General features: G+C 38.2%; 1 protein-coding gene across 3 annotated transcripts in view; it reads right to left on the bottom strand.

Annotated features, from left to right (window-relative positions):
- Positions 1-12,742, bottom strand: part of impg2b (interphotoreceptor matrix proteoglycan 2b) — a 42,942-nt gene extending 30,200 nt beyond the window's left edge. For 2 of the 3 annotated variants that reach the window (XM_021473520.3, XM_068219012.2), the window contains exons 1-12: positions 12,242-12,742; positions 11,912-12,154; positions 9,068-9,234; positions 8,949-8,980; positions 8,550-8,582; positions 8,132-8,178; positions 4,765-7,652; positions 4,504-4,665; positions 3,950-4,008; positions 3,827-3,847; positions 2,107-2,360; positions 340-398 (exon numbers count right to left, since the gene is read on the bottom strand). In XM_021473520.3, coding sequence (XP_021329195.2) covers positions 340-398; positions 2,107-2,360; positions 3,827-3,847; positions 3,950-4,008; positions 4,504-4,665; positions 4,765-7,652; positions 8,132-8,178; positions 8,550-8,582; positions 8,949-8,980; positions 9,068-9,234; positions 11,912-12,154; positions 12,242-12,320 — 4,044 coding nt within the window. In that variant the 5' untranslated portion in view covers positions 12,321-12,742. The remainder of the gene's footprint in view (positions 1-339; positions 399-2,106; positions 2,361-3,826; positions 3,848-3,949; positions 4,009-4,503; positions 4,666-4,764; positions 7,653-8,131; positions 8,179-8,549; positions 8,583-8,948; positions 8,981-9,067; positions 9,235-11,911; positions 12,155-12,241) is intronic. The other variant, XM_021473521.3, reaches the window with a different exon arrangement.
- Between the last annotated feature and the right edge of the window lie 405 nt (positions 12,743-13,147).

Raw genomic sequence — 13,147 nt, 5'->3', positions numbered from 1 at the left:
GCCCAGTCCTGTTTGTATGTGTATGTATTTGTTTTGTTAATGTTTTCCCCCTCGGGGTAGTTTATTTTGCATTTTATTTTATTTTTTATTTAATAAATTCCCATTATTCCTGCACTTGAGTCCTCGCTCCTTTTTCCCCATTTCCCCTCACCAACCCTGACACATTTATCATTTAACAGCTTTGGAAGGATTTACATTCACATTCAAAGCAGTTTCACTGCACTGAAGTGAAAAAAAAAACAATAATAAGCCTAACATGCAGCTTTGGAAAGGGAACCTGGACTGGACAGTCATAGTTACCCACTTACTGGGTGGTCCTGCCAATGACCATTGACTCACCATCATGTCACTGGAGTCAAACGGTCTGCTGGTTGGTTTGGAAGGCAGCAATGTCTCCACTGTGAAGCCAAAACAGAACAAGATCATATCAAATTATACCAAAAACTTCTCATGCATAGTTCATATCCATACTCTCATCTCTTCAATGAAGACTACAAGATCAGTTTGCCAAAACCAGAGATAAGGAAAATAGAGGCTCTTTGCTTTGTTAAAACCACATACAGCCAAGCAATGTAAAAGTATATCCTACTATTGACAACAGGCAACAGGCATTTTGGGTTTATTCAGCTACAGTTTGAAATTGACCACTGTGACAGGACAAAAATTAAAACCTGACTGTGTATAAAGAAATCAGCACTCAAACTTGTATGTTTCTATAATAAACCTTTAAAAAAAGAAAAAAAAATTGTTTTGAGAATAGGGTCATTTTACAACTCCCTTGTGGAGATAAATTTGAGTTTTACCATTTTTATATACATTCAGAAAATCTCCAGGTTCAGCGGGAGCATTTTTTTTTCATTCATTCATTCATTCATTCATTCATTCATTCATTCATTTATTCATTTATTCATTCATTTTCTTTTCGGCTTAGTCCATTTATTAATCTTGAGTCACCACAGTGGAATGAACTGCCAACTTATCCAGCACATTTTTACACAGCAGATGCCTTTCCAGCCGCAACCCATCCCTGGGAAACGTCCATACACGCTCATACACTACAGGCAATTTAGCCTACCCAATTCACCTGTACCGCATGTCTTTGGACTGTGGGGGAAACCGGAACACCCAGAGGAAACCCACGCGAATGCAAAGAGCACATGCAAACTCCACACAGAAATGCCAACTGACCCAGCTGAGGCTCGAACCAGTGACCTTCTTGCTGTGAGATGACTGCACTACCTACTGCACCACTGTATTGCAGCCTTTTTTCATAGTTTAGCATAAATATTTGAATCAGACTAAACCACTAGCATGTCTCTCAAAAATGACTAAAGAGTTTTGATAAATTTGCTCTCCATTGCTTTAATCTTCTGTGGTTACATCATGTATAAGATTACGCAAATTGAAAAGTTTCTAGGCCAGTATGGCTAGTAACTTTAGTTTTATTCTGATGTACCATGGCTGCAGTAGGTGCAATTTTTTTGGTTGGTACAGTGTTAGTGTACAGTGTAACTACAGAAGACTCAAGCTTTGAATAGGAAAAATATTGAAACCAGCACCTTTAATGTATCGGTACCGGTATCAACGTTTTTTGAACAATAACCAGCTCTACCCACCTTAAATTAGGCTGAATTAATAAAAAAAATGGTCATTGTTTAACTCCAGGGGAGTTGAAAATTAGGTTATTTTTTTTAGCAACAGTGCTAACCTCTGGGATGTCGTGCTGCCCTATAAAGGTTCTTCAAATTCTTCAAAGCGAAGATAACTGAAGTAAGAAACTCTGGTTATTAATAGTGATTTAGGAATCATCTGATTGGTGAATCGTGTGGGGGGACAAACCATTATAAATCATAAGCACATGGTCCTCTTGAAATTAGTTTATAAATAAACTTCACTTAATACTGCTTTTCAGCCAGTTTCTCAGCCACCAGTTTCTGGTGCCAAATCTGGAGCACTGAGCTGGTTCAATTTGGTTCCAATCTCTTTTAGTGGAAATATGGGTCAATTCTTGTGCAACCATCCAGCCAAGCACTGGCTCCAGCTTCAGAACCAGATCTGGTTAAAAAAAGCATTAAATGTGCCTCTGTTTCTTAGAAAATGTCTTACCATTTTCAAGTTGCAAAGAATCAATGTCCACATTCAGAGTAGCGTTTCTGATAAAGTTATCCTTGTGAAGGGCTTCGGAGATGTAGTTTCGGAAGTCAGTGATGGTGTAGACCACAGTGGGCAGCTCCTCAGGATCTGTGAAGGAGTTCTCAACCATGTTGGAATGCAGGTTTATGTAATCCATGGTCTCATTACTTACTCCTGACCCATCACCCTCAAGAACAACAGCATAGTGCACCACCACTGCCAGACCTCTGAGGAATAAAAAGAAAACACCTGTGGTCAAAAAAACAACATAGTGTACAGGCAGTCATGGCCTAATAGTTAGAGAGTTGAACTTGTGATACAAAGGTAGCATGTCCTGGCACAGGCAGGGATTGAAGGTGGGATGAGTGAATAACCAGCACTCTCTTCCACCCTCAATGGTGGCTGAGGTGGGTCCCATGAGCAAGGCACAGAATCCCCAACTGCTCCCCAGGCAGCTCACTGCTATGGGTAATGTCATGGGTGTTCATGGGTAATGTCATGTAAGTTGCAATGAATAAAAGTGTCTGCTAAATTTTTAGCTGTAAATTTAAATGTAAATATGCATTATCAAACTGGCCATAAACTTGCCTCTAGACTTATTATTCATTAAATGTATAGTAGAGCTTTATAGTTGTTCAATTACGTTTGTTAAATTTAAATCAGTTGTACAATGTCCAATTGCAAATATTAAAACTGGTGGAGCTCATCAGATAGCTGGTTTAACTAGCTTAAAAATCTCTCTTCAACCATTAAATAGAACATCCTAGCCAACACAAAACTTTATCCAGGTTTATAGAAGGTTAAGCTATTGCTTTGTCATAGCATGATGGCTAAAATAAAATTCCAGGCTATTATCAAGTCAGCAGCCAAACGTGCCACAGAATAGTCAGCAGCCAGCTGCAGGTTACTGGGGGAAATAAAAAAGAACTGGGAGTGAGAACTGACCTAGATTTTTTTCGCTACATATTTTCTTTTCCTACGAGGGTCAGAAAACCTGGTGACTTTATGACCAGATCCATTTTCTCCTTATGAAAGTTAAAATCTCCACCAGGATTCAATTTCTTGAAACTCTAGAAATGCTAATTGGCTTTATATGGCTTTAGGTGACAACCTCTCTATTCTCATATGCTTCAACAAGCCTCTTTGATTTAAACAAGGCCTTGTTGATAAACCTAAAAGAGTCCTTGCACTGATGACACTTGAGATCAGAATATTTAGCATTAATCCCATCATGCTTGGCATGCATTTAGCACAGCAGCTAATCCCACTTACTGTAAGGTGGTGACTAGCCAAGCAAAATAGCCAACTGACACACACACATTTGATGTTACACCTGAATGAGTATGACTATCTATTCAGTCGATTGATTTTGCAAAGCTAACGAGGCTGCATGCACATGACCCTACCAAGACAACAGTGTGAAATTGATTTTAGAGCAACGCTCTATAAAACACTACATATGGTGGGTGGAAAATTCAGACAGACGAATTTCTCATTAGATGTTTTGGAGGAGACATGGATCACGCAGCTGTGTGATATGGCAGGGTGAAGAAATGGATGTATCAGGTCTGGGTGAAACATTGCAAAGATATTAGTAGTGATAGCCCAAATTACATTTATATCTGTTTTTATCATCTGGAGATGTGATTTATTGTGATTTAATGTTGATTTAAATGAAATGTAGAATGCTTACCCTTCAATGTCCTTCTGTGGCCTGGAATATATTAAGAAAAAAGACAGATGTAAGGAAATAAATGTATATTGTTTGCTTTATTTATAACCAGAATGTGTTATTTAAAGTTTTGTTTTATCATACCTGAATTCAAGAACATATATTTTCTTGAAACCTGGAAGCCTTTCGAAAACTTCTTCAATCTACAACAAAATAAAAAAATATGATATAAAAGTACAATACAGAATACAATATATACCCTGATGGCCATGATATTATAGATTCCAGGCATTAATTCATTCATTCATTTTCTTTTTGCCTTTATTAATCTGGGGTCGCCACAGCGGAATAAACCACCAGCATATGTTTTACGCAGTGGATGCCCTTCCAGCTGCAATCCGCCACTGGGAAACACCCATACACACTCATTCACACACATACACTATGGTCAATTTTAGCTTACCCAATTCACCTACACTGCATGTGTTTGAACTTGTGGGGGAAACTGGAGCACCCGGAAAAAACCCACGCGAACACAGAGAGAACATGCTAACTCCACACAGACTCAAACGCCAACAGACCTTGCCAAGGCTCAAACAAGCAACCTTTTTGCTGTGAGGTGATTGTGCTACCCAATGCGCCACCGTGACCCCCAGATTCCAATCATTAAAATAGCTTAATGCGTAGATGCAACTCACCTTTTCAACAAAAAGTGTAGACAGATGTTGATAGTAGTTACTTGATGGATCCCTCAGAGCATCGTCATAGCTTTCCCCTCTTAGCTTAATACTTAGCTCCAAAATATGATCGCCGACAGGGCGTACTGGTCGAACCACAATATCATCAATTTCATTTCCCATCTACAGTATATACAGGAAAAAAAATAGAAAATGTTTTAGAAGAAATCATAATAAATAATTTTTATAATTAATTTATAACTAGAAACGGAATGTGCTCACCACATTGTTTTCTTCTAAAATATCATTAGAAATGTCTTGTTGTAATGTGGTTGAAGAAGTCTTTTGAATAGGAGTTGTCAAGTCATTCAGCGCAACTGTGAAATCCTCCACTTTCAAGACAGGAGTTGGGATATCATTTTCTGAGTGTTCTGTTTGAACCACTTGTATGTCAGGAGTTTCAGGTACTATTTCAACCCTCTCTGTATCTTCAAGCTTTAACAAAGGTGTCTGAGTTGTGACATCAGGTGTATCTGACTTGGTTACAGTTGTCTTCAGTATAACTTCAGGTGCTTTAGATATAACATTTGTTGTTGTTTTGACATCAGCTTCTGTTGCAACCTTAGGTGTCTCTGTTGTGACTTCTGGTGTCTCGGGTAAGGAATCTCCTCTGGTCTCACGTACATCATCTGTGATCTCTATCACAACCTTATGTGTGACCTCTGGAATATTTAATGGTTCTGTAACTTCATGCATGTCTTTATGTATGGTAGTTGTCAGTATGTCTTTTTCAGAATTAGTAACACTAAGATCTGGTGTTGTGTCTTCAAAAATGTTTGTTTCCTTAGCATCATCATTTTTAGGTGATACATTTACATTATCTTCTATGCGATCGGTTACAGGCACTACAATGTCAGTTTCAGAAGTACCAATGTCATCAGTTGTGGCTTCACCTGTGATCTTAATAGTTTCAGTGGACTTCTCTTTACCTGAAATACTTTCAGTACTTTCCACATATGATTCCTCTAAAATAGTGGCTTCAGTTACACCCCATGATACAGCAAAAGGTTCATTTGTTAGTCCTACAGAATCTTCAAGTGTGTTTTCAAGAATTGTTACTTTGTCTGTGCCTAAATCTTCGAATCCAACCTCAGTAAGTTCAGCTGCCTCTGTCGTAGTCACGACAGGTTTCACAATGCCAGTTTTGTCTACAATTATAGATGTGTCTTTCACAGTAAACACAGATTCAGTGGCTGTTGTAGTTTCCACAATCATTTTGGGTGTCACTCCAGCTGGTACTTCAGCAACTTCTGGGATCTCTGTTATTATGTACCCTTCTTTGCCCAAATGATTGTCTTCAGCATCAGGTGTGACATTTATTGGCTCTTGGGTTTCCCTCCACATTCCATGAGTACTCTCTGTTATGGTACCTGGTAATTCTGCTCCTGTTGTCACCTGTGTAATTTTGCTCTCTTTTGTGTATGGTGTATGTTCTTCCTCATCTTTATCAAGTGATGTAACAACTGCCCCCCCTGTTAACACATGTAGGTTTTCCTTAGTAGTGTCAGTTGACGTATATGCGGGAATAGTTGGTGACACCAGTTCTGGCACAGTAGACACATATACAATTTTAGCAACATCCTTGTCTGTCTGATCCTTTGGCAACTCTTCTGTGGCAGACAAAACTTCTGCTAGTTTTGTAAGAGTTGGCAGCTTTGATTCCTCTGGTAAGAGATTCTGATCGGGGGATATTTCTGTAGGTGAGACTTTGGGAGGTTTATGAGTGGACATCACTGTAGCTGCTAAAACATCATCAACATCCACATGCTGAATGGTAATAGGTGCAGATTTAACAGGATTTTTAGTAATGCCCTCGGTTTCTGGGATAAGTATTGTAATGGAATCTCTAGTGACTATTTCAGGAGTGTTGGTACTTACTCCTGTCAGGTCCTCAGGAGTTGTGGAAAGATCGGCCTCAATTTTTGTAGAGTTTGAGCTAACTGCAGTTCTGCCAGTGGATTTCAACGTTTCCTCTGACACAATGTCAGATTCTACATACTGAACTGCATCAGTTGTTTGGGGACCTTCAGTAGTAGTCTGACCAATATTCAATTTAGATACTGAATTATGTTCTTTTGTAGAAGATTCATTAATTACTCCCGAAGAAGTATCAATTCCTTGAGGAATCCCATAATCATATTTTGCTAAAGAAGAATCTTCAAGATTTCTGTTAGTGGTTGTTATTGTCGACTCTGTGACAATTTCAGACTCTCCATGTGAAATTGTGGCATATGCCGTCTTAATAGGAACATTGGTCATATCCTGTTCAGTAGATGAACTTGTGACTAGTGAGTCCTCAAAGGATGTTGGTATAACACGTTCATATTTTGCTGAAGTAGAATATGGAGTTCTGTCAGTTGTCATTAATGTAGTATTTGTGTCCAACACTTCATGCTTAATTGTAACATGTGTTGTTTTAACAGGACTGTGAATAACATCCTGCCCAGCCACCTGTTCTAATTCTGAATGAAGATCTTCTTTGAGTTCACTTGTGGTCACTCTAGGAGTATTGGTGCTTATTCCCAATGAATCTACAAAGTTAGTGGGATTATCATGCTCAGATTTTTTTGAAGTAGAAACTTCTGGAGTTCTGTCAGTGGTTAATAATGTAGATTTTGAGACAATGTCAAGTTCCTTTTGAATAGTAACAGCTACTGTTTTAACTGTACCATCAGAAAAACCTTGTCCTATTTCTGAATACATTTGTTCAGAAAATTCAGTTGTTAGTACTATAGGAGTGTTTATTACTAACGAGTCCTTAAAGGTCGTGGGAAACTCATAATCATATTTCCTTGAAGTAGAGTCCTCCGAAGTCCTCTCAGTAATCAATAATTTAGATTCTGAGACTACAACAACCTCTTCATGTTTAATGGTAATGGTATCCAATGCTTTAACAGGACTCTCAGAAGTAGTACCCAATATGACCTCAGGTTCAGTTTCAGAAATAGGTTTTACTGTGTCCTTAAAGGCTGTGACAAGATCAGGCTTTGGGGTAATTCCAGGTGTCACTTGAAGCCTTGTAGGCAAAGTTGTGATTACGATATCATCTGCAAAGGTCTGCGGTGTGACAACTTGTGAACCTGGCACTGCCTCAGGAATCAAAATACCAACTAGATGAAAGCAAAAAAAAGAAAAAAGTGTACTTCATTATCATTATTTTTTAATGTAAATTGCATCATTTAATTGGGTTTCCTTAATTATTCTCGTGATGTAAGGGCCAAACTCTGTATAATCTACTGTTGTGACTAAGACCATGCACAAATAATTAATTACACTTGATTAAATGATGTAACTTTGTCTGAGGATCTTGACACCTCTACTTTATTACAAGCCACAGAGTACCTAACAAGGATTAAAGTCTATTCTGAGAGCAGTGTATATCTTGAGCCAGAAAGCACTAGATCTGTGTTGATATGACTGCACCAATAAATATTGAATCAGAGCATAACTTAAATCAAAAGACCGCAAAATCAAGTCAACATAAAATTTCCTGGACATTAGCTAAAAATGTATAAACACAGGGAATGTGAACTCAGATCCACTGTTTAAGAAGTATATTGTTTCAAACAATGTAGTAAACTACACTGACCTTGTTCAGCTTTTGCTAGTGTTGGCGAAGTAGTCGTCGTCTGATGCCTGTGAAGGAAAAGATAATTATAAATGCGTTTGAAGCACAAGAACATACCCTAAACCAACAAAATATAAATTTGCTCTTCAGGAAAAAAATAGAAACATAAAGCGTGCTAAGTATTTAAAACTGTAGAAAAAGGACTAGCTCTAAGAGGGACTAAAAGTATTATTAAAATCTGTATCCAGTTTTTACTATTAATGGGTGGTTTGTCTACAAAGTACTAGTGTGAGCTAAGAGTTAGCCATTGGGCTCAAGAAAGAATTGATGTTTTAGATAATTTATAAAGTGTTAGCATTAGCTCCACACCAGTGATTTGCAGATTAATTTACATATAGGCTGCAAAGCAGTACTACTTTATTTAGCCCATAATCCCTACCTGCATTCAGGTTGCCATGGGCTGGTGGGCGCACTACCATAAGACAAATATAGGAATTATGTGGTTACACATTTACTTTATAAACAGTGATGCAGGTTCTTATTTGTTGTGGGTGCTTTGTGTGAGAAATTGAACTCGTGAACATGAACTTGTGTGTGAAGAAATTCAAATCAGTTTAAAGCTTGCCCTACCCCATACCTGCCAACACTCCTGTTTTTCCTGGGAGTCTCCCGTATTTTACACCCATCTCCCGCCACCATCCTGTTTTGTTAATTATTCTGGAAAACTCCCACAATTCCATCCAATTCACCCAACCCCCCACCAATCTCTTTTGGAACTTTATTACTCGGATAACCCCCCATCCCCCAACAGTTTATCAGCATTGTGCAAAATTCTTACCTTGTTGATGTTATTGTGGATGATGCTACCCTCTGCAAAATACAATAAGAGTAAGTTTGTTTCTTTTTTTAGGTGAATATAACAATTTTAGTAATCTTTGAAGTAGTAAGAATACTTACACTTGAAATCAAAGCAAGGTGCTCAGCTGACTGACTAAAGCTTCGGCCGATGTCAAACACGCTAATGCTACCATTTTGACATTTTTTCATCCAGATCTGGTACTCTTCTTTCTCAGGTAAGCGATCCCAGAAGATTTTATAAGCCTCCCAAATTGTCTCCTGGCACACTGAGGTACACAAATGCATAAATATCTACTTATAGGCCTACTCATGCAATGTAAACTTACACACATACTGTAGGTACACATAGGTAAAAACAGAAACAGATTGCATACAATACGTTGATGAAGTTCATGTCATTTGTATTAGTGAATCACCAATTACCTTTAGCAACATGCTGATTGGACTAACTGGACATGCCCAGGCTCATTATGAAAATGTACTGCTAAATATATTTCTGGAGAGCGCAAATACATCCCAGCAGGTGTTTTTTTGCAGCTTTTGTTTTTGCGAATCCACCAGAGGCTGCTGTGTATGCTTTTTGAGATGTCAAATTTCTCTCTCGAGTGCCATTTGCGCCAACTGTTCATGCATTAATCCACCAGAGGCCACTGTCGACTGACTGACCATTTGACTAACCCACCCCTCTCCTTCCTATACCTAACCGATAGTGTTTTCAAAAGCACAGATTGACGCGCCCACCCACTTCCCTAAATCCAACCAACAGTTTAACAAAGCAATCCAAAAAAAGAAAAGCCCTCGCCTGAGTTTTACCACATTTTCAGATTTTACCACATTCTCACCCTCTTGTTTACGTGTTTATAAATTTTTGGCTTCTGATTTCGTCTTACCCGCTTTCTAGAATGGTTCTTTGCCGGACTTGAACTATGTCATTGTATTCATCTCTTCTCTGCGTCTTAAGTTCACCGACAAACATGGCGAGCTACTAGACAAACTGGTAACAGTAGAAAATCCGTCCATATGGAGGTAAGCATTTAGCTGGTAAGCATGAAAAGGAACAGCGTTATACCGTCCCATAGTATTCATTTTAAAGATGAAATGCAGCCATACGTATGTCTGGCTACATAATTCATGATCTCCAGAAATGTATATAGGGCTACGTTTTCAGAATGAGCCTATATGTTGCAACTGTGAATTGTATCTTAGGAACACTAGTAAACACTAGTATAGTTTTAATTTTATTTATATTACTGCAGCCAGTTTAGACAGCAACTATTCAAGCAGTTTGCTAGGTTTTGGAAAAGATCTTGTGAGAGAAACTATAAACAATAGAGAAGCAAAAATCTGCCAAAACACCAGCTATGAACTCTGTTGTAGTGGAAACTGAAATTGCTCCTTAAAGGAAACTCCTTTAATTTAAAAGACATAAATTATTTATTTTTTTATTTTTAAATTAAGTAAAGAAACAGCAATACCTAGCATAATGGAAACATCCCTCTTATCCTTTAGCCACACATGTCAGTTGTTCCAGACAAACGTAATTTTTTTATTTCTCAGATTGTGAACCAAAATTGCTATTTTGGTATCTGCGTATTTTCTTAATGTACCCTGCAAGTGGAAAATTAAATGCACAGATGGGGGACGTTAACCCTGGCTAAACATTTTGATATGTTCCACCTACATCTGCCCGCCATGCTGACTCTGTATGACAAATACCAGAACTCAAGTGCGAATGAGGGCAGAGGTCACCAGTTTTCCTGGCAGAGCCAAGGATCTGATCACTGTCTGCTGTGATTTAGTAGCAATGGGTTCTTCAGGAGAGCAAGAACAAGAAATGGGGAATTCTAGCCTTTTCCTACTGGAATGATACATGAAAGTACTGACAGCCAAATGATCATTATCAGCATCAAAGAAAATTGGTTCACCCAAAAATCTAAATTGTGCCATTATTTACTCAACTTATTTGACTTCGGCTTTTCCATGAAACTCTAAAGATGTTATTGAACTCAATATCTTGCTGTACAGTAGTTCTTCATGCAATCAAAGGGAAAACTTTAAAATTTGTCCTTGTATTTGTCACCTTTGAACTATAAGGTTCTATCTGACATTTTTGTCAAAATTGAGTTATTGACATATTCTTATTAAATGACAACATATTTACATTATGGGGTGTTTTTTATAAGTTGTTTACATTTTAGGACTTTTTATTAAAAAAAATGTTACACACATACTGTTTGCTATGGAATGCAAAAACTTTGAAGCTTAATATCTCAAAATAATTCCAAGGTGACAAATTGTTACGCAATGGAGACACCAAATTTTTTAAATCCTTAATAAACATTCACAGGTTGTCTTAGACTTTTGGACCCCCGCAGTACATGCAGTTAAGCATCAGACCACCAACTAATAATGTGCGTGGCTAAATGTAATCAACTTTTCTTTGACACACTGCAAGAATAACCTTTACATAAAATGGCAACACTTGGTTTTCGTGTTGTCGTAATTAGATTCACTAGGGTCATCTGGGTCTTATTACCTCAAACAGCGAGAGACATTATTCTCAGCGGTGGTCTCCAGTAGGGCTTAATACTTTGATTGCATCTAACTTCACAGGCTAATATGTGATCTTTAGAAAGAGCATGATGTGGAAAAGTGTCTCTGAATATTTTTGTACGATTATATGCAAGACCGAGACAAAGAGACAGTGTGTTTCTGACGTTTTGAATCCAGTGCGGTTACTTGGACATTAATGGAATCGGTCAAGTTGGCTTAGTTTATTATTATTGATGAAAAGTGGAGCTGCATGAGCTCATTTTTCATGCATAATGATCTCAAAGAGCATTTGTTTACACTATGGAAGTCATCTCCAACGTACTGTACGATTCTTGGCAACTATCCCAGAATCTCTCAAAATTTGAGTAAAAAGAAATGTCTGGATCTTACCTCGCAGGTGAAAGTAGTTGAGATGATTCTGCACTGCCTGTTGCACCGTCTCATGTGAGCACAGTTTAACTCCATTGGGGAACAGGAGGTCCCTTTTATGTCTAGATAGAGCTGTTTTCCCTTCAGCAGACATGTAATTCAAAGTTTTACCTTTGTCCAACAACAATAAGTGATTCAAAACTTCATTAGTGTCCAAAAGCATTGTATTTCCATTTGCCAAGTAATCCTCATGAGTTCCAGTATCTGATAAAGAAGAAAGACCACATGCTCACAAATTTGCAGGGTTAAAAAAATCTATGAATAAAGTCCTAGAGTAGAGTAGATACGTACCTGCATCTATAGAAAAGTATCCAGTCAACAACAATAGTGTCAAACCCCACCAAATGCATTTAAAAGGTAAATCAGGCATATTGATTCCTTGTCCCGTGGCAAACTTCAGAGAAAATTAAAAGTCAATTTTTGGTTACCCACAATTGTAATTCAGGCATCCCTCCCTGCAGCCCCCCAAAAAGTTGCATATAGTTGAATTAATTGGTTTGCATTGTCAGTTCATCCTTTCCTTGTCACAGAGGGTTGCAATCACGTAGCTTTGAGCTGACGTCTCCCCATGCGGCTTAGCAGATGGCTCTTTGGAAGATTTTTCTTGCCCACTAATCCTATTTGTTAATTCTTCTGAGGAAGCTTGTCGAGAAGTCAGTGATACTCCACCATTGCCCACCTGTAAGATCCGCCTGGATTTTGAGATGTTCAAATTCCAGGATAGCTTGAATCCCGTAATTTGCAGTCTGATCCGTTGATGAGTTCAATTATGAGAGGAGCTCCACTGTGTGTAATGGGATTTCAATCCAGGGAGGTTTCCAATGATACCATTGTTCATGGTTGTGCTTAATCTAATGTGAAACTGCAATAAACGATTTGGTTGTGTTTGACTACAAGTGACATTTTCCTTTGGGTCATTTAGGTCATTCCTTTGTCTACATGTGCTGTGATCATACAGATGACAGTTACTTCCTCGTTATTGGGTTTTGAACGTATTGCATCATGGCAGGGATAGTATGAACAGATGGCTCTGGCATGGCAAACCAATATTAGGTTTCCTAAGGTATCAATGGTTCAACCTATATTGGAGAAACTCTAATGGCTGTAATGCAGTTGGAATACTAGGTCTGTTTAAAGTAAGTTTTAAAGTAAACAGAGATACTTACTTACTCCCAGGGCCATTAATATCGAAGTTGA

Source organism: Danio rerio, chromosome 22 (assembly GCF_049306965.1).
Source record: "Danio rerio strain Tuebingen ecotype United States chromosome 22, GRCz12tu, whole genome shotgun sequence".
Classification (NCBI taxonomy): domain Eukaryota; kingdom Metazoa; phylum Chordata; class Actinopteri; order Cypriniformes; family Danionidae; genus Danio; species Danio rerio.
This window is presented reverse-complemented; position numbering and strand designations above follow the sequence as displayed.